Here is a 25039-nt window from a genome sequence, read left to right on the forward strand (position 1 = left end):
GACAATGTCCTAAATGCTTCAAAACCTGCAACACTGCAAACCCTCCTCAATGATGTCGGTAAGAACGTGAAGGAGATTGGCCTGACCATCCACACTGGAAAAACAAAGCAGATGAAAAATACATTCTTCAGAGTCATGGAGTTGGATGGACAGACTGTTGAGCTGGTAGGTCAATATGTATATCTTGGACAAGCACTGCAGATGGATAATGAGTTGGGCCCGAAGTTGAACAGGAGTAGGTGGTCGGGCTAGATGGCCTTTTGGAGTCTGTGCAGTGCTTTTGTACATTCCAAACTTTCCACCACTGCAAAAAACCATCTCTTTAACATCAGTATCCTCCCAGTAATTCTCTATGGCTGCACAACAGGCAACATGATGCTTATAGAAGAATTAAAGCTGCAAATCATCCAAAGAGCAATAGAAAGACACATGTTGGGTATAAGTAGGGTACAGCATATTACTATTGAAGCAGTGTCAATGATATCATCCAAGTTATGTATGAAAAGGAGATGGGCTGGCCCTATAGCAAGACTGAGACACAACAGATGGACAGCACGTATATTTCATTGGTAACCACGAGACATAAAAAAGAACAAGAGGAAGGCGTTGGGTGGATTCTTTATGGAAGATTAATGGAAGGACATGGACTAGAACTGCACAAAACAGGACAGCGTGTAAAAACTGTGATCTGAATCGGTGCCACGACTATTCACATTGATGAAATCACAGATCTTTCAAGTAAGTAATTGAATTAGTTGTATAACCACATGAAATCTTAGTGGTTACACAATTATTTGATAGTCCACTGGGGTGGAGTCAACATGCACTGTGGCCCCACTCCCTAGGAGCCCTCTGCTAGCCCATGCTGCTGCCTCTGTATCAGAGGCAGCAGTGCTGGGTGGCAGGTGGGAGCTGGTCCATAAGGGTAACTAGTTTAAAAAACATCTCCCCACATAGACCAGCTGTTTGTCACCCCGTGCTGTTGCCTCTGATACAGATGCAGCAGTGCAGAGTGGCAGCAGCCCCTGTACGTGGTGGGGAGGGTCCGAGCTCCTTGTGGACAGAGGCTAGTAGAGGCAGCAACATTGGAAAAGCGGGTGGCACCGCAGAGCTGGTGCTGGGGAGAACCAGATTTTAAGCTGGCTCCCCCTCAGCACTGGCTTCTGTCTCCCCCCACCGGTAGGATGCAGCAAGAGGAGGGCAGGCAAGTCCACAGACCCAGCACATGCATGGAACCTGTTTGAAAGCAATACAATTTGTATCGAGTACGTGATTAGTCGATAAGCTGCAACTCTGCAGTTTAAATGTACTAGGATCAGTGCGTGGTGACAGCCCGGCTCCTACTACATTTAAACTGCAGAACTGGAGCAGGGGTAGGTCCAGGACCCGGTGTGATCTGAGACAGCAGTCTTGGCTCGTGCCGGGTCTCGGACTGCTGCAGATCTATTTTTTAAATGTAGTAAGAGCCTTATCCTTCCTACCTTACAGTCCTGGACCTGGCTCGTGCTGGGTCCTCCGTGGTGGCTCTGTGTTTTAAATGTAGTAAGTGGCTCTTACTACCTATAAAAAGCAGAGCCGTAGCAGTCCAGGAGTCGTTGCGAGCCAGGACTGCTGAGTCCAGGCTAACGTCGGGTTCCCAGCTGAGACCCCTACACCTCCTCCAAGCGCCATGGAAACAGTACCTGCGGGAACCGACTTTTAAGCCAACTCCCCCTAGCTTGGGCTCCTGCTCCCCCCCCCGGCCTTTCCTGTCTTAGATACAGAGGCATAAAGGGCAGAAGTGAGTAGTCGAGTAGAGAAACGACTACCTGATAAGCCTAAGAACATCAGAACAGCTATACTGGGTCAGACCAACGGTCCATCTAGCCCAGTATCCTGTCTGCTGAAAATGGCCAATGCCAGATACCCCAGAGGGAGGGAACACAACAGGTAATCCTCATGTGATCCCTCTCCTGTCACCCATATCCAGACAAATATAGGCTAGGGACACCATTCCTACCCATCCTGGCTAATAGCCATTGATCTATCCATGAATCTATCTAGCTCTTTTTTGAACCCTGTTAAAATTCTAGCCTTTACCTTCTGGCAAGGAGTTTCAGAGGTTGACTGTGTGCACTGAGTAAGAAAAACTTCCTTTTGTTTGTTCTAAACCTAAGTTTATCAGGTAGTCGACTACACAAGTAGTCACTTGCATTCCTACAGTGAACCTGCCTGAGGGTCCTACAGAATGGCAGAGCAATGGCGACCCAGTGTATCATGGTGGGCTGGATCTGAATGTTTGGCAAGCTCAATCCCTGCTATATGCACAAAAGATTTTTACTCAAATCTAATAAATATGCATTTGATATTTAAATCTACAGTAAAAACATAAAATGAAAATCAAATACAATAAAAAGTACACCAGGTATATCCAAACCTTTGAGAGTGAAATAATGCAGGGCTGCATACCTGAATAGGTCAATCCCACTTCAGTTCGAATGCTACTTATGTCTCTACAGAATACTAGAAGTTCATAGTGAAATGAGCCATTCATCATGGTCACGTATGAGTCACTACCAAAAGTTTTTTGTTTCTTTTTTTAGTTCACAACTATTTCAAGCCAGTACAGGCAGTCCCCGGGTTACGTACAAGATAGGGACTGTAGGTTTGTTCTTAAGTTGAATCTGTATGTAAGTTGGAACTGGCGTCCAGATTCAGCCGCTGCTGAAACTGACCGCCAGTTCTGACTTACATACAGATTCAACTTAAGAACCCCAAGCGTCCCCAAGTCAGCTGCTGCTGAAACTGATCAGCGGCTGATTCCAGGAAGCCTGGGGCAGAGCAACTCTGCCTCGGCCTTCCTGTAGTCAGCGCTGGTCAGTTTCAGCAGCGGCTGACTTGGGGACGCCTGGAGCAGAGCAGCTGGGGTGCTGCTGGGTTGCTCCAGTAGCACCGCTCCTCGCTCCTTGGCGCTACTGGACCAACCCAGCAGCACCCCAGCTGCTCTGCCCCAGGCGTCCTGATTCAGCCACTGCTGAAACTGACCAGCAGCGGCTGAATCAGGACCTGGGGCAGAGCAGCTGGGGTGCTGCTGGGTTGGTCCAGTAGTGCCCAGAGCGGCGCTGCAGGACCAATTGGCAGCGCAGCTGCTCTGCCCCAGGGTCCACAACAAAAGCCTGGTCTGCTGGGGGGGGAGAGCACACTAGCTGCGCCCCCCCCCCCCCCAGCAGACCAGGGACACGGGGAGCAGAGCCGCAGCGACAGCGGGGTGCTGCGCCTCTGAGGCTTTGCTCTGGCAAAGTCTCAGAGGCGCGGGACCCCGCCGCAGCTGCGGCTTCAGTCCCGGTGCCCCTGGTCTGCTGAGGACCGTCTCCAGCAGACCACAGGCACCGGGCGCGAAGCCGCAGCAGCGGCGGGTTCCCGCGCTTCTGAGGCTTTGCTCTGGCAAAGCCTCAGAAGCGCGGGAACCCGCCGCTGCTGCAGCTTCAGTCCCGGTGTCCCTGGTCTGCTCGAGACGGTCTCCAGCAGACCAGGGGCACCGGGAGCAGCTTACGAATGGGGCTCTCTCGCCCCGGAGCTCGCAGGCAGCAATCCGCCACCTCGACCTCCGGGGCGAGAAAGCCCCGTTCGTAAGTGCGGATCCGACGCAAGTTGGATCCGCGTAAGTCGGGGACTGCCTGTACTAGTTTTGGATCAATGTAAAAGCTTTGATATGAAGAATTCTCAGGATTCTTATTTTATTTTTTGGTGTACTGTGCAAACAAGAACTGTAGAGGGCTCATTATAGCTTGTTACTACGATAAATATGTTCCCACATAAAGGCATTGGAGTGCTGTACAATAATTTCACAGCAAATACAACTCCCACATTAAAACACTCGATGCTTTTTTAAAATGCAGTTTGCAACTGTATTGTATTACACTGCTTTTTCATTACTTTTAGATATGTTTACTTACATATTTAAATATATTTAACAATTTTAAATTATTTGATTCAGTTAGCACTTTCACAGATGTTTAGAAAAAATTATTTTTTCTGTGTTACAATTAAGCTCACCTATAAAGCAAGACTGTGAATATTTTCCACCCTAAGAAACATGCATTTCTTTAGGGCTTGCAAGTTCTTTTTAATCTGGAGCCATATGCCATCTCTCAATAGTGCTTCCAGTCCTTGCTTGCTAGGCCCTTTTAATTTTGGATCAAAGCCAAAACAAAACAGTGTAGCACAGGATTCAAATTTAAAAGTTTAACACTTTAAAAAACCACATACATACATTTGACACAGGATATCCTCTATCCATGTATTTTATTCTTAATATATTCCCTTCCCAGTAGCCTGAAATTTTTTTATTCTTGGCTTCTACCCACCACCTCTTCTTTAAAAGCCAAAATACTGACTGTATAATTTGGATAAATGCCCACAAAAGGAGATATGCAAGTTATGCACAAGTATTGTGAGTTTTAACATCAAAGATGGAAAGTAATTGTTGAGAGTGGTCAAAAGCAGTGTAACTTGTATACATGTGATTAAATTAAATAAAGAGAAATTATGCTTAGTATCAGAAAAATCTCCAAAGCATAAAATATATTAGAGTATAAAATAAACAAAGGCAGACAGGCAGATGCAACTCCTACTGGCTTCAATATGACTGATACTACCATCACCTGAGTTATTTAAAACCAAGTGGACAATATGCTACTGCAATAAAAGCAAGAAGTAGTGACATAGCATATCCTGAAATATTAATAACATCAGATTATGGGATTAGATTTTAGTTTGACCCATGTTAATCAATGAATTAATGTTTTTTAATACTGGAGATTGTTCCTTTTGTAATTTTTATTAAAAACAAAACTTCTGACTGCACTTACTTTTGACAGAGCTGGCTGAAAAGAACTTTGGGAGAAAGTGGGCCTTTGCCAGCTTCTCTCATACTGTGAAGGAATGAGAACATGGCTGATGTCAATGGTCCAGGGCTTGAGAGATTCACCACCAAAGGATCCTTTGAAATAAAGTTGAATCAAGCATCAGTAACATAAATATTTACTGATATAACTGATGCACAATACTTATTTTGTAATTAATACATTTACATTAAAGATAAACTTTTTAAGCCTTATTAACTTTTGGCCCAACTATGGTCAAATCACATATACCCTGTATGAGTCTGATAAAGTCTCTAAATATCTTCTAGTTAATTCTTATACACTACTAAGCAGCTTATAATTTATAACATATTCAAAAATTTAGTTTATCCCGAATGAATCATAGTCAAAGAAAAATCCCTTATACCTACCTTTGTTTCTGAAAATGAATATGTTCAGAATCAAGCAATTTTTCATACTTGCATATAAATTGTTGGAGTGGGGTGGGAAGTTTAGTATTATATGTTCCACTATGCGATAATGAACTTCTGAGCATGATTTTCACATTTAGGTATATTCTGCATTAAACATTCAGAAGGTTTAGATCTGTCCCGTTTTACTTTTTCTCTTTTATCTCAATTGCATGCACATGTTGGGTTTATGATGTTGGAATAATCCTGCCTGGTACTCTAGAACCTCAAGCATTGTCAGCACAGCATCTATAGACATATCTTGTTCCTTTCATCCAAGACTAGTTTTCCAGATTCAAAACTTTAGTTTTGGAAACCACAGCAACATGAAGATACAAGTGAATAATATAGCTAAATTCTTATTTCTCTTCCCTGGGTTTTGTACATGTCCGAGCTGTAGATTTTTGTTAGACATCATATTTTGTAGTTTGTATTTTTCCCTCACCCTGAGTCTCCTATCTGTAAAGCAATAACAATTAAGAAGGGAGGGAAGTAATCTAAAATTATATGATCCACCAAACAATACTGTAACATAGATGGATTAATTATTTGTAGCAACACAATTAACTGCATCTTTCCTATAGAATTAACAGTGAACACCTTTATGTTAGTCTTCTGGGACATTAGAGTTGGCTATAACAGGGCCTGTTTTTGCTGAAACTAGTTGTCAAGCATACGAGTCTTCTAGCCTTAATCCCATCTATACTGGGTCATCTCCTTGAGTTCTCCTTCTCCATTCTAGTCTGTCTTGAAGAAATTCCTCAGAATCTCCACAGATATTAAAATCCATTTGTATGACACACATACATCTAGTTGAAGTCTTCCAAAGCTTCTTTGATCCTCCATTTGGAAGCTTTAACACCTGGATTCTTACACATTCTTCCAACCTTCTTTTCACCTGCTGAAACCATCTAAAGCTGGATTACCTCTGCTTTCCTATAATCACCAACACATTCCCTAAAATGTTTGTTCCACGCAAACATACTATATAAATCCATGGTACACAAAGACTTTGAATAACACATGCAGTTCTGATTGTCCCATCTTAAAAAAAAATTATAACTGAAAAGTAGAGAGAAACCAGTAAGAAAAATTATTAAAGGTATGGAACATCTTTCATATGAGGAAAAATTAAAGACTATGACTTTTTAATGGGTCTAGAAAATCACGAATGGCACTGAAAAAGTGGACAAGATATTATTTATTCTTTCATGTAACACCAGAATGAAAAATCTCAACTCAATGAGTTAATGGGCAGGTTTAAAACAAACAAAAGCAAAACTTCTTCACACAATACACAGTGAACGCGTGGAACGCGTTTGCCTTTGGATGTTGTGAAAGCCAAAAGTATAACACAGTTAAAAAAGAAATTAGATAAATTCACAGAGGGCAGGACCATCAATGGTTATTAGCCAAGATGATCAGGAATGCAACCTCACACTCCAAGAATCCCAAACATGAGACACCTTTTAGTTCAGCAGAATGTTAGATGGTTATCGCACTTCCTCTTTCAATGTGGTTTTATATTAACTCTACAAAAGAAGTGAGGTAATATGTATTGTAGATTAACCGAGAACAAGGAGACGAAAGAAACTGTAGGCTAAGGGTTTGAGCATCATTAACTACTCTCAGTCTGCTTTATCTTTTAGACATTATTTAGATTTGGGTTTCTCCCATTGCACATTTCACACAAGCTGAACCTCTTACTACACACCTACCAATTGTGAATCTTCAGCTTGACTGATTTTTAGCTTTATTCCCTTTTCCTTCATCTCATACATTAGTTCATTTAACATGTGAGTCTGTGCCAGATTCTTAAAAAGAGAAAACAAAAGTTAGACACACTGATTTCTTAACTAGACCATAACTTCTTCAGGCATAATTTTTAACTGTTGACATGTACAAAAGTATATTTAATGGAAAGATTTCAATTCAGTAAACATTGAAATCTTTCCATTAAATATACTTTTGTACATGTATATTAAATATACTACCCAAGAAAGAAGTATCCCTTAAAGGAAATAGATTTCATAGTTATAAAAGGTATAAGTCAATGTTGGTAAGTCTCCACATAAAAAAAAAAGAAGCAGTTGGAAATGTAATAACACGGTCTCTTTGACTAGTTTGCTTATTATTTTCATTGTAGAACAAATCACTTCTTTTTAATTTTGAGCTTTCCTAAGGCCTGATCTACACTTTAAAATGAGGTCAACATAGGTACATTGGTCAGTGGAATGGAAAATCCATACCACTGACCAACATAACTATGCCAACCTAACTCCCACTATAGACACAGCTATGTTGAAGGAAGAATGCTTTGGTTGATATACAGTAAAACTCCGATGGTCGGCACTCCTGATGATCCGGCACCATCAGGAACCCGGAAGTGCTCCAGACCATTGGAGCTGCTCTGCCCCCAGCTTCCCCAATTCAGCCGCTGCTAAAACTGACCAGCGGCTGAATCGGGGAAGCCGGGGGAAAAGCAGCTGGAGTGCTGCCGGGTAGATCCCGTAGCGCTGCCCCTCGGGGCTGCGGGACCCAACCTGGCAGCACCCCAGCTGTCCCCGATTCAGCCGCTTCTGAAACTGACCAGCGGCTGACTCCAGGAAGCCCAAGGCAGAGCTGCTCTGCCTGGGCTTCCTGGAATCAGCCCCTGTTCAGTTTCAGCAGCAGCTGACTTGGGTATACCTAGGACAGAGCAGCTGGGGTGCTGCCGAGTTGGTCTCGCCGAACCAAGGGTCGGCGCTACCTGACCAATCTGGCAGCACTCCAGCTGCTCTGCTGCAGGCGTTCCCGATTCAGCCGCTGCTGAAACTGACCAGCAGCCGCTGAATCAGGGACGCCTGGGGCAGAGCTGGACTATCGGAAGGGGGGGCTATGAGGAGTTTGGGGTGGCATCCCCCCCACTCCAGACCCGACATAGCCCCCCCCTTCCGATAGTCCAGCATATTTGATAATCCGGCACCCCCTGGGTCCTAAAGGTGCCGGATTATCAGAAGTTTACTGTAACTACTGTCTGTAAGAAGCAGTGTTCTTAAACTGATGGGAAAACCCCTTCCATATGTATTGATAACTTAGAAGCACTTACTCTCCCTTTCTCAGTGCCTCTGAGTTACACATAGATATAAGCTGCATCTATAGTAGGGATGTAATAGAGTAGTTGGTTAACTGATAAGCAAAAGCTTATTGGTCAGTGCTATAAAATACATGGATTTCCCCTCTCCTCCCCTTGCCAGTAAATTTTTTAGCAGGCTGGCCAGCAGCCCAGCTCATTCCTTGCTTGTGCCAAGTCTAGGACAAGTTCAGTGCATTGCTTGTAATTACCCAATACAGAACTGCAAAGATCACACACTGAATTGCAAATGTATACATCTACAATGTACACACAAACCTGATGTGTAACACTGGACATTTTCTTCTGTCTCATTCATTTGTAAAGCATTGTTAATACAGGGTCTGTTACTGAGGAAGATTTTTTTTAGGGGGAGGGGAAGCAAGGAAGGAGGAGGAAAAGGCGGAGAAAAAGTTAGCAATAATTACAGTATTTGACATTTCATTCAAGTCATAACGTACAAAAATGAGTTATAAAAGTTCACATTTGTAATGATTAAATATTTCTAAAACTGCTATCAACAAGGGAATCTGATGTCATTTTAGCACCTTACCTGCATGACAGCATTAAAAAAACATGTATTTCCTAAATTATTTATTCCCTTAACTGGAATTGATGAGCCATTTGCATAACTTTTTCCTTTCAATATTTCACTTCCTTCATTATTTTCTTCACAAAGTCGTGTAATTTTTGATGGTGAACCTAGAATTAAAACTACAGATTAATATTAACAGTGACCAAAAGAAATTTATCATTCAGATATTTAGCATGAAATACTGATTCTCTTCCCCAAAAGTGATACCCATTTGCTTGACTGAATAGATAGATATACAGTTATTAGAGAAAACACAAGAAATGGTTGCCAACAAGCTTGTTTCTATACAAAATTTAGTTACAGTATCAAGTTTTAAATTAAGTTCATCTTATATAGAATATTTTATTCAATTGCTGAGGTGTCTACTTAACAAAAACAACAATTTAACACTGTACAAATTATGAGCTTATTAAGGAACTGATACAGGTCCTAATCAGGAAAATATTTACACGTGTGGTTCACATAAAGAAGTAGTAGTTCCATTCACTTTGTGCAGGGTTGGAGAACCTGTAGCCCCCGGTTTGCCTGGGGCTTAGCTCCCCCGCCCCCAGCACTGGGGAGCCTACACTACGACACCAGCCCCATTCCCCTGCTGCCCTACCTCAGGGCTGGAGTACAGAAAATCTACTAGGCTAAGCCCCCTAGCCCTAGGTGTGGTAGAGGAATGGGGGGGTATGTCTTTCTGCTTCTCAGTTGGGGGCCACATCAGCAAGGGATTTTTTTTTTTAAACTTCTCACTTGTGTGAGGCCCCCAACTGATTTTTCTGTGGGTCAGCAGCCCCCAATCCAATAAAGGTTCTCCGCTTCTGCTTTAGCACTTGACTGAAGCTAGCATGTGCTTTTAAGTGTTTGCAAAAATGAGATCTTATTTTTATCATTTTTTCCCCAGTTCACTCCTTCCATTGATTTATTGATTTATTGCAATGCATAACACATAAAACCTCTGCTACTGCAGGTACTTTTGACTTCCTTTGAAATAACAATACATACAACAAAAAACAGTAAATCCCCAAGACAAACCCTACCATCAACACAATTCAATGGGTGATACCTTTCCCACCAAACTACAGGCAGTCCCCGGGTTACGTACAAGATAGGGACTGTAGGTTTGTTCTTAAGTTGAATTTGTATGTAAGTCGGAACTGGTATATATTGTAGGGGAAACTCTAGCCAAACATTTCTCCAGAGCTCAGTTTTATTCTCCCACACCTCACTTCCCTCAGTCCTTTATTCTCAAGCTGAGGTGTCTGCTGAGAAAAGCCGCTCCGCGTCTCCCCGGTCTGCTGCGGGGGGAGGCACTAGCTTTGCGTCTCCCTGGTCTGCTGGGGGGGGGGGCGCAGCTAGTACGGGGTTGCCTCACCCCGTTTGTAAGTAGGGATCCGATGTCAGTCAGATCCATGTAACCCGGGGACTGCCTGTACTATACATCTTTAAACAAAAAAAACAAAAAACAAAAGAGAGAAAAAAATGTCTCCCACTTATCCCACAAGGCTCCATGCATAAAGATGGGTTTTGAAGCATGCCGATTTAGTTACTAAGACCAGTGAAGACTTCAGATTTATGTGCATTATACACATACTAGAAAGGCTAGGAAGTAGTTATTCCTTTTCTTTTTATGCTATTGAAGGGAGGTATGCAAAAGCTCCCACCTGAGTAAAATGCATCTCTCTCAATTAGTGTACAAGTCGAGTTGAACAAAGTACAACCCATTCAACAGCTGTATATGAACTTTCATCTGTTTTCCCAGATGATACATTTACGTCTCCCATCCCTTATTGTTGGCACAAGATCTGTTAAGCTACACCCAGCTGCATAAGATAGTGCTACTTGTTTAAATTTAACAAAAAACAGATTTAATAAGCCATAATAGAATGTGCTACCAGTAATGGTCTTGTATTTTCCTATTGGCCTTCTTACTTAAATAGACAAGGGGCAATGAAGTTAGGCAGCCATTAACTTGTAGCCTAGAGGTAATGTAAAGACTTGAGGTACACTATTTAGCCTAGAATTCTACTAGCAACTTTCATATTGTCATGATGGCTCTACTAAACATGAGCATTACTGACATCTACAGTATTATAAGTATTGATTAACAATGCATGTCAATGTAAACGAGTTATGGAGTTAATGGATGCCAAGTGCTGTGATGCTGCAATCTACATCTTGACATACGAATTCATATATTTGTTCTAATGAGTTACACACTGAAGTCTCATTAAAGTATTCTTGAGAAATAACTAACAGATCCATTTATGTTAATGAAATGCTCATGCCAAAAGGTTATTTTATGTATACTCCTAGGTACATTCTTGCTGAGACTATAGAAAAATATAATTAAATGTAGAAATAAAAGTAGATGCAATTTAAAAATATCTATTGTGGCTGACAAGCCTCTGATGCAATTTGCATGCACTCTGTAAGCCTACCAAGGCGCAATTATTTTTCAAGTTATGTATCAGTTTGTCAGAAATGCAGTTGAAGGCACTTGCCACTTAATTTTAAGAAATGCTCTCAATGATGCAGTCTATGTTGCGTACAAATATTCTCTGTACCACTGGTGTGGAAACTGAAGGCAATATAAGGACACAGAAACAGAGTAATTTATCTTTAAAAGTATACAAAATACTTTGAACACAGCAAATGACAAATAGCTCAGGAGCCCTTCTTAACTGAAACAGTCTCTCACAAACTAGGATACATGAAATAATACCCTTTCATTGACTTGCTTACAAAGTGCATGCTACAGTGTCCTGCAAGAATACCATCCGCAGAAAATTCCTAAGGCAAGAAAACATATTTGGAGATTGTCATCCTCCCAATCTGAAGGTAGCATTCTGCATTGGAAAATAAATAAAAATCACTGGGTTTCTCTCCTCCCCCACAAATGATTCTGTATGTGGAGAAAATTGACGGTTAAACCAAAAAAAAAAAAAAAGCCAAAATTGTGTAAATAATTTGTGTATTGGTATACCACAGTTGTTGCATTTATCCATCGGCATTCAAAAACATCTGGGACAGCATCTTAAAGTAAACAATGTGCACAAGGCCATCTGGACAAAACTGCAGGCAAAAATTAAAGCATAAGCATATGGAAAAGCAGATTTTTCTCTTCCCTTTAGCAGTACAGGATGACAAATGTCAAACCTAGATCTGTCTACGCTTCACTGTGCTATGCTTTGCAGCACCACCTGGCTCTCCTTGCACAGCCACCAAATATGGATAGCACTGCCACAGCAGACCATATCTGCAGGGCAAACTCAATAAAAGCATTTCACTTCATGGTTAAATGGCAGCTTCACACAAGTACTAAGGTTCTATTTGCTAAGTCTCACATGTAAATAATTTTACAACAAAAGATGACCAATTTTGTTATTAGACCTGAATGCTCATGTAATCACAAAACACTGTATACCAGAATTATGTATCTGACTGTTATATTAGCAAGATAAAACTCAGAAAGATAAAAAACCCCACAACTAAATAAATAAAAGCGGTGTATATTTTATTAGTGATTCCTCGAAGCCTTCTTTAACCCACAGAGATTTCAAATGTTGCCTTTCCCCCCCATCTTTAATAGATTTTCCCAAATGACATGTTCTAAGAAGATTAGGTATTTTTGTCTGAAAAAAGTCTAAACAGACACAGCTGTAAACTGGTTTCAATACAGACATTATTGCTTAACAAATGCTTATAAGTTATTGTACAAAATGAACATTTAAATATCTACAGGACCTCCAAGTACGGTCTTTATCAATTTCTTATTGGAAAGCTCCAAGTCAGGTGCTGCCTATGGCAGTTGGGCCATAGGCAGGTAAGGCTATATGTAGTTGGTTGACATGCACCGAGCTGGTCAGCTAGCCTCCAGCCAATTTAATAAATGAGAGTGGTAATAATTGCAATGACAGGTTTTTTTAACAGTTCTATAGACTTAAGTTGCAGGGCATTACTGAAAAATAGCCCAAGGCTAAAAACAAGCTAGAACCTAATCTATAAAAAAAATTTAACAGTGCTTGTGTATAAAAAATATTTTATAGCTTCTTTTTGATTCATCATGTCACATATTCAAATATTTTGTCATTCCTCTTTTAGGAATGGAATGTGATGCTTCAAATCAATACAGACTCAAAGGTTCTATATGAAAGTTACATTCTTTTATCAAAGCAGCTATATGCCACTATAAATATATGCCAGTAGAAAAATCATGGAGGAGATCATCAAGGAATCCATTTTGAAGCACTTGGAAGAGAGGAAAGTGATCAGGAATAGTCAACATGGATTCAAGAAGGACAAGTCGTGCCTGACCAATCTGATTAGCTATCATGAGGTAACTGGCTCTGTGGATATGGGAAAGTCAGTGGATGTGATATACCTTGACTTTAGCAAAACTTTTAATATGGTCTCCCACAATATTCTTGCCAGCAAGTTAAGGGAGTATGGATTGGATAAACGGACTGTAAAATGGACAGAAAGCTGGCTAGACTGTCGGGCCCAGTGGGTAGTGATCAATGACTCAATGTAAGGTTGGTGGTTGGTTTCTAGCGGAGTGCCCCAAGGATCGGTTCTTGGACTGGTTTTGTTCAACATCTTTATTAATAACTTGGATGAGGGGATGGATTGCACCCTCAGCAAGTTTGCAGATGACACTAAGCTAGGGGAAGAGGTAGATATGCTGGAGGGCAAGGATAGGGTCCAGAGTGACCTGGACAGATTAGAGGACTGGGCCAAAAGAAATCTGATGAGGTTCAACAAAGACAAGCGTAGAGTCCTGCACTTGGGACAGAAGAATCCAAGCATTGCTACAGGGTGGGAACTGAATAGTTAAGTAGCAGTTCAGCAGAAAAGGACCTGGGGATTACAGTGGATGAGAAGCTGGATATGAGTCAACAGTGCATTAGGAGGAGCATTGCCAGCAGATCCAGAGAAGTGATTAGTCCCCTTTATTTGGCTCTGGTGAGGCCACATCTGGAATATTGTGTCCAGTTCTTGGTCCCCCACTATAGAAAGGACGCATTGGAGAGGGTCCAGTGGAGGGTGACCAAAATGATTAGGGGGCTGAAGCACATGACCTATGAGGAGAGACTGAGACATTTGGGTTTATTTAGTCTGCAGAAAAGCAGAGTGAGTGGGGATTTGATAGCAGCCTTCAACTTCCTGAAGAGAAGTTCCAAAAAGGATGGAGAAAGGCTGTTCACAGTAGCGACAGATGGCAGAACAAGGAGCAACGGTCTCAAGTTACCGTGGGAGAGGTCTAGGTTAGATATTAGGAAAAACTATTTCACTAGGAGGGTGGTGAAGCACTGGAATGGGTTATTCTAGGGAGGTGGTGGAATTTCCATCCCTAGCTGTTTTTAAGTCTTGGCTTGACAAAGCCCTGGCTGGGTTGATTTAGTTGGGATTGGTCCTGCCTCGGGCAGGGGGCTTGACTTGATGGCCTCCTGCGGTCTCTTCCAGCTCTATGATTCACAGCTTCAAGGTTTAAAAGAAAACAATTCTTCCTATGGTTGCCAGGTGTCTGGTTTTCACCTGGACAATTTAATATTTTGGCCTTCCATCCAGTGTTTAAAAACAAAACAAAACAAACAAACACCACAACCAGAGAATACCAGACATGTAAAATGTCTGGTATTTTCTGTTTTTCTTGGATGGAAGGCATGCAGTGTCTGAGAGGGCGGGGGGCGGAGGGGAGGGAGGAGAGAGAGCAAGGTAATTTAAAGGCGCAGTGACCTCTCTTCCCCCCTCTTTTTTTTTTTTTTGGCTCAACCAATTTTTCCCTGCCTGTTAGCTTCACAAAAACTCCCAAACAGCAATCTGGCAATCCTAATTCTTCCCTCTATAAAACCAAACCAAATCCCAAAAAGCAAAATTACAGAGGAGTTCTGATAAAGAGAAGCTTTACGTAAAACTATTCATACTAATTTTCAAATGAATGTAAACAGTTTAAAAATTAGTGATGGCATAGTAAGGTTTTTAAAACAGAATAAATGTAATACATTTACATAGGACTCAACTTCACAAAAAAAATTGCAATGAGCAGCAAGTAGCAATTGTAGTTGGGCCAAAAGTTTTTACTTACTGGGACTATTAAACACTACAGGTTGAACCCTTGGGACCTAACAAGTACTGAACAAGAGAATTGACCGAATCACAGGAGGTCAATATTGGCTAGCAGAATTACTAATGCTTCCATTGCTCTTAGCTCTAATTTACCCCTAAATGTCTTCTAAATAGCACAGAACACTGAAGGTCAGGACTGGTGGCTATATACCAACTTTATGGGACCATGGGAAACTTGGCCATAGCCATGAGAAGTGCATATTTTGCTAATTAAAATCATGCCAGACCATGGATATTTCTGGACCAGAGAGTTTCAACTTGTACTGCAATACAAATAATGAAAGCTCCAGTATTTTTCATATAGTTACTACAAAACAGTGCTTACAAACAGAGTTTCTCTTTGAAGACAGGTATCCTAGCACAGTTATCCCCATCTTGCTGCCAATTCCCTGGCTTTAGTGCCATGATTCATAATAACGGGCATCATAGGGTATATCTACACGGCATTCCTCTTTCAAGAGAGGAATACAAATGTGGCTGAGCAAAATTGCAAATGAAGCACAGATTTGAATTTCCCGCGCTTTATTTGCATAATGGCATCCAGGCACTTTTTCAAAATACCCTATTTCAAAAGAAAAAACGCAGTCTAGATGGGGTTATTTAAAAAAAAAAAAAACCTTCTTTTGAAAATAACCCTTACTCCTTAAAAAATGAGGTTTAAGGGTTATTTTGAAATAAGGGTTTTTCCTTTCAAAATAGGGTATTTTGAAAAAGCACCCAAATGCCATTATGCAAATGAAGCATGGGAAAATCAAATTTGCGCTTCATTGGCAATTTCGCTTGGCTGCATTTGCATTCCTCCCTCAAAAGAAGTATGCAGTGTAGACATACCTTATAGTGCAGTCCATTTGAACAAAATGAGCTTAATTGGGATAGCTCCTATGGAATTGATTTAGTTTAACAATATTGAAGTGTAATGACTGTTACGTACTCTGGGCAAAATTATCATACATTTGGCTTAATGGGAACACATTTAGCTAATATCAATTAAATTGTATTTAGCCAGGTGGTAAAATATGTATGAAATTCTAACTTCATATATTTAAAGGTAAAAAGTTATGAAGCACTTTTCATAAATTCACATTAAGAAAAAATTAAAACAAAAGTGAAGAATTTTTTTCTTTTATACAGTATATTATGTGTAGCATATAAAGTATTTTCAGATCTTTTGAAAAAGCCAAAGAAGGTCTTGTCTCTTAAATGGGACAACAGTTTTAGGGCAATGTTACGGGGAAGTTACTTAAGGATTTAGTGTGTTAAGGAAAGTGTTTCAGCATTAAAAGTGATTTGGAAATGGATGTAAAAAGTATTTGTATATTAAAATAAGCAAAAAAGAACAAAGTAAGATGCAGAGTTTGAGGTTTTCTTATACTTCGTTTTTGATTTTTGTTTTACATTAGGAATGTCAGGTCTCATTTATTCCACATCTGAAGTGTGAGTCTCCCACCCATTTGTCATACTGTTTGTGGGATCTACTGCAGTCTTAGAACTTGGCCCCACTAACTGGTGAATACTGCTGCCAATAAGAACTATAAATGTGCAGCACCTTGAAGAAACTGACTCTTAGGAAGGGTAGGAGAAAAGATAGAGTTGACCAGCTAACTTATTACAGATTGGACCTCCCTTGTCTAGCACTCTCAGGAGACTGACCCATCCCAAATGTAGAGATTTGTCGGACCAGAGGAGGTCCCTCCCAACATGGCTTCTGCTATCCCGATGCCCCTGGCTAGGGCTCCAGCCTGCCCCTGCTACTGCCTGCCCTGCTGTGGCTGCTGCTGGGGTCGAAACTCCATAGCTGTGGAGAGAGCTCCACGGCCAGGGATAGAGTTCCACTGTGGGAGACGGAGCTCTGCCACTGCCGGAGTTCTGTGGCCACTGCTGCTAGAGCTCTACAGCTAGGGCCAGAGTTCCATGGCTGCTGCTGCCAGGCCCCTACTACCGCCTGGCTACAGGGCCAGAGTTTCCTGCTGCACCGCCCGCCCCTCCATATCCTGCCCCCCTGGCTTCCGACAGTCTCTGTGCTCCCCTGACACTCCTGCCTTGCAGCCCGACCTCCTTATACCTGGCCTTTGTGGTCCAAGAACATCCATGGTCCAAGACACTCCCAGTTAAGGAAGGTACAACCTGTAATGCTTACGAATAAAGGGCCTGATCCTGAAATGTTTCCACTTGCAGAACACTCACTGAAGTCAGTAAGAGTTGGGAAGGGCTTAAGGACCAAGCCCAAACTAACTAAAACTTGTAACTCATAAAAACTGGAGATTTTAGGTTTAGTTTCTCTTTACAGTTCATTGTAACAGTTACCAGGTTCGCAGTAAGTCCTGTTAGTTAAAACTCAATTCAGATTATGCACTGGGTTAAAAATTACCAGTGTAAAGGCTAAAGAAAAATGCAACTCTGTAGTACTGGCATGCACAAAAAACTCCAAAGCCTTATTGTAGGTTTTATATCAATTTATTTTGATTGTATTTCATATATGTGCAGTGTGTACATGCTTCAGAAATATTTTTACTGAAACAGAAATGTACCTGGAGATACAGATGGTATGCAAACAAAAACATAAATGATAATCAATTTTTCTTTCAGATGGGAGATTAAGCATCTTTGTTTATTTTTTCAATGCAACTTTAAAAAAAATTAAAAATGAGAGTTCCACGAATATGCACCCTTATTCCAAGGTCAAGCCTTTTCTATTGAGTATCTCTCTGGTACTTCAGCTGAAGGCCTTCATGGAAAAAGCGAGGTTAATAGAGTTCCTTTCTTTTTTAGTAAATTCTCATCATGCTGCATTATGAAATGCTACTAAATTGCCTAGCACTCCTTTTATTTTTTTAAAAAGAACTAAAACTAGTTTTCTCAATATTGTACAATCGTGAAAACCTAACCCTCAGAAAAAAGAAACTGCTCTCTTCTTAAATGGCTGCTAATTTTATGTTTTAAAAGCCTAATTTTTTCTTTCAGTGCTAAAATAATGACAGGATTAGAGAACACAAACTGCAGTTTTATTTCTATGGAGCTGCCAGAATGTAATAAGCTGAAAATTATATCTGTTTTTTTTTCCACATTGTGCAGATATTCAATCACTAATTTTGAGTCTCTACATTCTGACTGTTTATACTTTTGTTCACTACTAAATATATGAGGAGGAAAGTAGGAGGGAGAGCGAGAATCAAAATAATTTGAGTGAGACAAATTATTTTGTTAGGAAAAAAAAAATCTCATTTCACCCCCCAAAAAGTAATCTGTTTTCTTAATGCACAGTGACGAAAGGTCCATATTTGTCAAACTGAGTATCAGGCCAATAATAGAGGTACTTTTTTTGGAAGTGTATCCCTCTTATTTTGGTAAGGGACACATTAAATATCGGTGTCAACAACATGGCCATATGTGTATCCAAGTGTTCATGGTAAAAATTTTGAGGTCTGTGGTAATTTTTCAAAAAAATGAATGACAGTGACATAACTCTCCCCCCTCCCAACTGTACATCACTAAGTACAGTAATTTTGTTAAGTGCGTGTCATGCAACATGGTGGTATCAAGCCTTGTTTAGTATTATTTCGCTTGTTAATTTTGTTTCTAAACATAAGGGCTTGTCTACACAACTATAAAGTATAGCACACTAGGAGAGTGGGATTTATAAAGTGCTCTGACTGCCCTTTGTAGATCCTGCTGGCTTGCTCTAAAAGATACCTAGTTCATGTTAATATTTATGCACCCTAGAGTATGCCAGAAAGATCTAATCGGGCAATTACAGTGTAACAGATTAGACAAGTTTACAAACTAGCCCTCTCTAGCATGCTCTGCCAGAGCCATGTAAGCAACCCCTAAATCAAGGGTAGCTGAATTTACTGACCCTCTGAATACCGCATCCGATATTCTTCAGAAGTTCAAGTGCTGTAACCCAGCATTGCAGTTTATTTAGAATGTGACCCATGGGCTGACACCCCAATCCTTCCTCCATGAGGTTAAAGCCCAAAGACTCTTTCCTGAAGAGCAGAAGCCACTAGCCCCATCACTCTGCCACAGGGCGAAGCCCCATCCTTCCTCCCTATCTAGTAGCTGGAGAATGGGGGAAGCGGGAAGGAATGTGAGGAGCTTTGTGAGCTGCATTTTAACTATAAAAGAGCTGCATGTGGCTCACCAGTGGCAGTTTAGCTGCACTTGCTCTAAAATAAATACAATCGGTAAATCTAGCTTCTTAAATTTTGAGTTATATGTACAGGCAGTCCCCGGGTTACGTACAAGATAGGGACTGTAGGTTTGTTCTTAAGTTGAATTTGTAAGTAAGTCGGAAAAGGTACATATTGTAGGGGAAACTCTAGCCAAACATTTCTCCAGAGTTCAGTTTTATTCTTCCACACCTCACTCCCCTCAGTCCTTTATTCTCAAGCTGAGGTGTCTGCTGAGAAAAGCTGCTCTGCATCTCCCTGGTCTACTGGGGGGGGGGGGCGCGCTAGCTTCATGTCTCCCTAGTCTGCTGGGGGGAAGCAGCTAGTGCGGGGTTGCCTCACCCCGTTTGTAAGTAGGGATCCAATGTAAGTCGGATCCATGTAACCCAGGGACTGCCTGTATTACAAATCAGTTAAAAACTAAAATTTTTAATTCCATGTAAAACATGGTCAACTCAGATATCCACCCACAAAAGTACAGTAGGGGTAATCATGCTCAATACTTATTTTCCCCAATGCAATTTCACTCAAATTACATGTCCCAGAAACTTATTACTCTCCTAGCTACTACAGAAACTGTACTGTATCAACTATTTTTATGAAAATATAAATCAAGTTCGCAGCATTCACCTATTGTCAGCTGAGCAGAACAGCTGAACTTTAACAGCAAAAACCAATTCCACAACTTGGCCTCCCCATCAGGAGTTGTGACTTCAAAGTCTGAGAACTAATACTAGCTCTGCTGCTTTCTTTTCAAGAACCACTCTAGGAAGTCATCTGCAACAGATTTAACTTACACTTTTTAAAGATCAATCTTCAAACATTTCTCTCTCTGCACTTCTATTAGGGCAAATATACAATAAATAATTTCCAAGACTGCAAAATAATTTATTCCCCCCCCAAAAACTATCAGACACTTAATCAATAACATCTCAGCATGGTTCCTGTGTACTACATGTGCATTATGGTCCTGTGAAGCTCACAAGTGTGCCCTCCTGACAATACTGCACCTGCCTTCCTGTGAAAACCATCATGGCCTGCTAACCTCTTCTACAAAACAAATTTCTGGGTGGTACTCCCTAGAAAGCAGTCTTGCTTTATTCTTCCATCTTGTGCCCAACATGACCTCTTAACCAAACAGACTTTTAAAAAAAATAAAGACATTGCTGGGTACAGCAAACCATAGGATCAGATGTGAAAACCACACAGCTGCAAGCATTCTTTTGGGAACCCAGCATTGGAGTTCATCTCAATCGCTTAATGTAATTACAAAAGTCAGTCATGTAGTAGTAATGTAATTTGCACATTTCTGCAGCTGAAGTGAAGTTCGGTCTTCATGAGAGACTGACTAATAAGCAGGGGTCCTGCTGCCACACTATTCCACCACATTAGTACCAAATGACAAGCATTTTGCTTTTGTTTATTCTCCAAGATGAATTAATTAGGAAATCTATATAATCCACCCTCTCTTGCCAGTTTTAAAATGTTTTACTTTATCTTGAATGGATTCTTGATTATCAAAAATTTGATAAATGTAATAGCCAACATCTAATATTCATGTGAAAACTATATTTATACAGAAACTTCCACATAATATTTGTATGTTATGAAGTGTCATGGCAATCAATTGTCAGATTGTACATTTTATTACAGATGCCACACTTTCTGCAATGAAACATAATTAGCAACTTTCCCACTTCAATATGCTTACCTCACAAACAGGAGGAAATGGAAGAGTAAGGTCAGAAAAATACACCAAAGTACAAGATTTATCATAAAATATTTAATAGCAATGTTGTTGAAAGCAAGTATTACAAGTTGGTAGATGATACTTTCAAATTTATCATTTAAAAAAATCACTTAAGATTTTTCTTAACCTCATTACCTGATCATTGCAAAAATCAAAGTCTTCTTTAGCATATTAAATATCAAAAAAGAAACATCCACAGAACTATGAAAAAAAAGGATTTATAAATAAAATTAAGAATTATGCTGAAAATTACTATTAAATAATGTTCTCAAGAAGACAAGAAAATTCAAAGTTAATATATTTAATTCAGACCATTGAATTTTATCCCCTTTTCTGCTTGTACCACATGAGTTAAGTTTGGATCTCAGTCAAGATTTTTAGTATGATGTCTGTTTTTTTCTACTATTCAAGATCTAATAAAGGCTCAAGTTAAATCCTTTCTTAAAAATTAAATTATTTTAATGGAAAAAACAAATTGTTTTACCTTTGAATTTAATAATCATTTTCTGAAGAACAATTGCTACAAATAAATTTACTGAGCTAGAACAAGACAATCAACCTTATTCAGAAGTGTGCCTCTCTCACACACACGAGTGATTTATCAACAGGTCAACAATACCCAGACATTTCTGGCAGCTGTACCAATTCACCAGACTTCATCTGTACCAGCCAGAATCCTCTCCTCTTCCTCTGTAGCCTATTACCTCTTCTTCTTCTTCTTGCTTCTTTAGTAATAAAGATACAATCTCTCTAAGCTCAGTTTTTTTAAATGTTGTGGGCACTGGCCTTGATCTGAGCCACTTAAACATGGGATTGAATACTTTGTTGAATAAGGGTCAGAAACCAGTCTTCTGCATTGAGCCCTCTGGTTCTTTAAGCTCCAAATCCTCCTAAAACTGAAATGTAGTTGGCTTTAAGCATGTGAATAATTGCATTGAAACCAATGAGATTACTCACATATTCATACCTTCTAAGTGAGTGTTTGTAGGATTAAGCCTAATTTTGCACTCACAATTACATGGCCATAGAGAACTGGCAGGTTGAGTGGTGGTGGGTTAGCATATAGTCCTCTCCCCCAGAAAAATGTTAGTGGCAATGTTAAAAAAAGGAAAAATTGAGTTTGGAACAGAAACTAGTTTCTCACTTTAATAGTGGGCAAATTTAGTTCTGGTATTAAATTACTCACTAAAGCAACAGTCAACAGCTATTATTTTATTATGTTTTAATTCTAGCCCCACCCCTCAAATAATTATGTGTGGCCTTGAATTAAGCTAGGGGAACTCAACATCTAGCAACATACTAGCCAATGTAAGGACGACATTTACTGCAGCACCAATTATACTGTACATAAGCTAGAATGAAAGAGACGGTGGCAACACCACATTGAGGGTCACCAAAAAAAGCTAGAGCTTAGCTCATCACTGATTTAAACTTCCATTCTGTATGATTCAATATCTTATGATGTTACTTAATTCAGAAAATGTCTCCACAAACATGTTCATGTCAGCAAACCTTAAGAGTTTTCTGGTATCTCACTTTTAATGTCTGCATTCTTAGACAATGTTAAGATTTTCCAACTCCTGGATTAAATAAATAGGGCATACTCCATGTGCTTATACAAACACAAATAAAATTCCTTTGCATGAGCATTGGGCTGACCATAACTGGACAATGACTAAGAGTGTCATAGTTGGCCAGTAATTTTTGGTATCCAATTTTCGGAAAGTGATGAGTCAAAGCAAGACACCTTAAAGGCATCTCAAATTGGGCAAACAAAATGTGAGGCATCCAAAAATCATTATGCATGTTTGAAAATGTTAGCCAACATTTTTTTTTTTAAACTAAGCTTTTATTAAACACATCTAAATATTTTCCATTAGAATATCTGAAACAATTACCAGCGTATTTAAGTGGCTGGAAACTAAATATTACACACAGCATTTTACTAGTGCATGAGACTCTGCAATTAAAAATAGACCTCAAAGGAAAATGAAATTGTATATTGTATATTGTATTATATGTTAAAATATAACTTAATGGCCTTCTATGATGAGATAAGTGGCTGTGTAGATATGTGAAAAGCAGTGGACATGATACACCTTAACTTTAGAAAAGCTTTTAATACAGTCTCCCACAGTAGTCTTCCCAGCAAGTTAAAGTAGTATGGCTTAGATCAGGAGCTCCCAACCTTTCTTGCACACCAGCATTCAAAAACTGTTGACAGACCAGCACTAAAACATTTGCACATATATTATGGTAATTGCCTTATTTGCATATTCACGTATTCATTATGGTAATTTTAGTCAACGGTATATCAGGCAATTCAAGGGAGGACGACATGATTAACAAGAATTTGAAAACTGCTGCACACACACATTTTTAAAAAAGAAATAGTTGCTAATACTTGTTAAAGAGTATTCTCCAGTCAAATCTTTTGTCTCAATTGCTTCAGGATTAGTTAAGAGGTCTGACAGTGCTGACATTCTGTACATTCATATTTTTCTGTGCACTTACTTAATAATGAAAAATAATAATGTGTGTATATCTGCTGGCAGGGAGCATCTGGTGGCCAGGGGAGGCTTTCATGGAGGAGGGAGGAAGGAGAACAGGTTTGCAGGGGTAGCCGCTCTCCACGTGGCACTTGGACCCCACCGGCCAAGGCAGCCGCTCCCCAGTTGGCCCTGCTGGCCCAGCCATGTAGCAGCCACCAGAGCTAAGGACAGCTTCACTGCAGTCCTGGCTCCTGTATGGGTAAGTGTGTGGGAAGGGAATTCCCCAGGGAACCCCCCAGTGGGCAGGGCTAAATAACAGTTTGGGGCGTAATCTGGCAATGTGCCATGGCTCAGCAGAGGGGTTTGCAGACTGGCAGCTGGGAATCGCTGGCTTACATGAATGGACTATCAGGTGGATAGAAAGCTTACTAGATCATCAGATCCAAAGGATAGTGATTCAAGGTTCGATGTCTATTGGCAGCTGGTATCAAGAGGTGTGTCCCATAAATCATATTTGCCATAGGTGGCATAGCTGATTTTGAGTGGCAAAACTCAGTCCCCACAGTCCCCATGGCAAGAACTCAGTCCCCACGCTCCTCTCCTACACAACAGGGAGCTCGCGCTGCCCTAGAGCTTTACAGCCGGCATGCAGCTATGAGGCTGCAGCACCAGCTCTGGTGGGCAGGCAGGGAGGCTGAAGATTTAGGGTTGTGAGAGTGGTAGCCTGGAGGAGGTGGGGATGGGACTCTGCACCCCTGCCCTCCTCCAAGCAGAAAAACAGCACCCCAGAGCAAGCCCCTTTACTCCCCGTGGCTGACGCGCCCCAGCCTGGCTCAGGGGCGCCGCCGAGTGTCCAGGCGCTGTGCCTAACCCACCGGGGAGTCTCCGATATCTGCAGAGTCAGCTTGGATGAAGGGAAGAAAATACCTCCAATAGTTAAAAATAAAGGGGAGACAAGAGAAAGAAGAGTGAAGGGAAGAAAACAAACCAGGGTCCTCCTTCTCTCCCAGGCTCCTTAAGAGTGCCAGGTAAATAAACATAACCTCACACTGACACACAATCAAACCAGAGTCTGGCAGATGCAGATCCAATGGGGAGCAGAATCCAGACAAACTCCAGCTGTATCTCCCTCTGCTCTGCTTTGATCCTTTGCTGGGGAGAGAGGGAGAGGTAGAAGTGGAGGGTGGTTGTTCACAAAGAAATTCCAAATATCTCCTGAACTCCTAGTCTTCCCAAACTGGCTGCCAACTGGGGCCAACCAGAAAGTCTCCTCCCGCTAAGGAGGCACTGGCTGAAACCCCAGGAAGGAACCAGGGGAAGTAAAGGAAGGGGGCTGAGACTCAGCTGGGTGGAATAGGGAAAATTGGTAGCTCTTCTCCAGCTCTGGGGGGGGGGGGGGGTATTGTAATTCATTCAATTCAGGAAGGGCTTTTTATATATATAAAACCACAGCAGCTTTCAGTGGCTCCCCTAGCTGCTGAAATTGGATCCCC

General features: G+C 40.9%; 1 protein-coding gene across 3 annotated transcripts in view; it reads right to left on the minus strand.

Annotated features, from left to right (window-relative positions):
• The window catches only part of USP45 (ubiquitin specific peptidase 45), a 107444-nt gene that overhangs the window by 45270 nt on the left and 37135 nt on the right, over positions 1-25039 (minus strand). For all 3 annotated transcript variants that reach the window (XM_075923924.2, XM_075923923.2, XM_075923925.2), the window contains exons 6-8: positions 8980-9128; positions 7033-7128; positions 4851-4981 (exon numbers count right to left, since the gene is read on the minus strand). In XM_075923924.2, the coding sequence (XP_075780039.1) occupies positions 4851-4981; positions 7033-7128; positions 8980-9128 (376 nt within the window). The remainder of the gene's footprint in view (positions 1-4850; positions 4982-7032; positions 7129-8979; positions 9129-25039) is intronic.

Source organism: Pelodiscus sinensis, chromosome 3, assembly GCF_052426305.1.
Source record: "Pelodiscus sinensis isolate ZL-2025 chromosome 3, ASM5242630v1, whole genome shotgun sequence".
Lineage (NCBI taxonomy): Eukaryota > Metazoa > Chordata > Testudines > Trionychidae > Pelodiscus > Pelodiscus sinensis.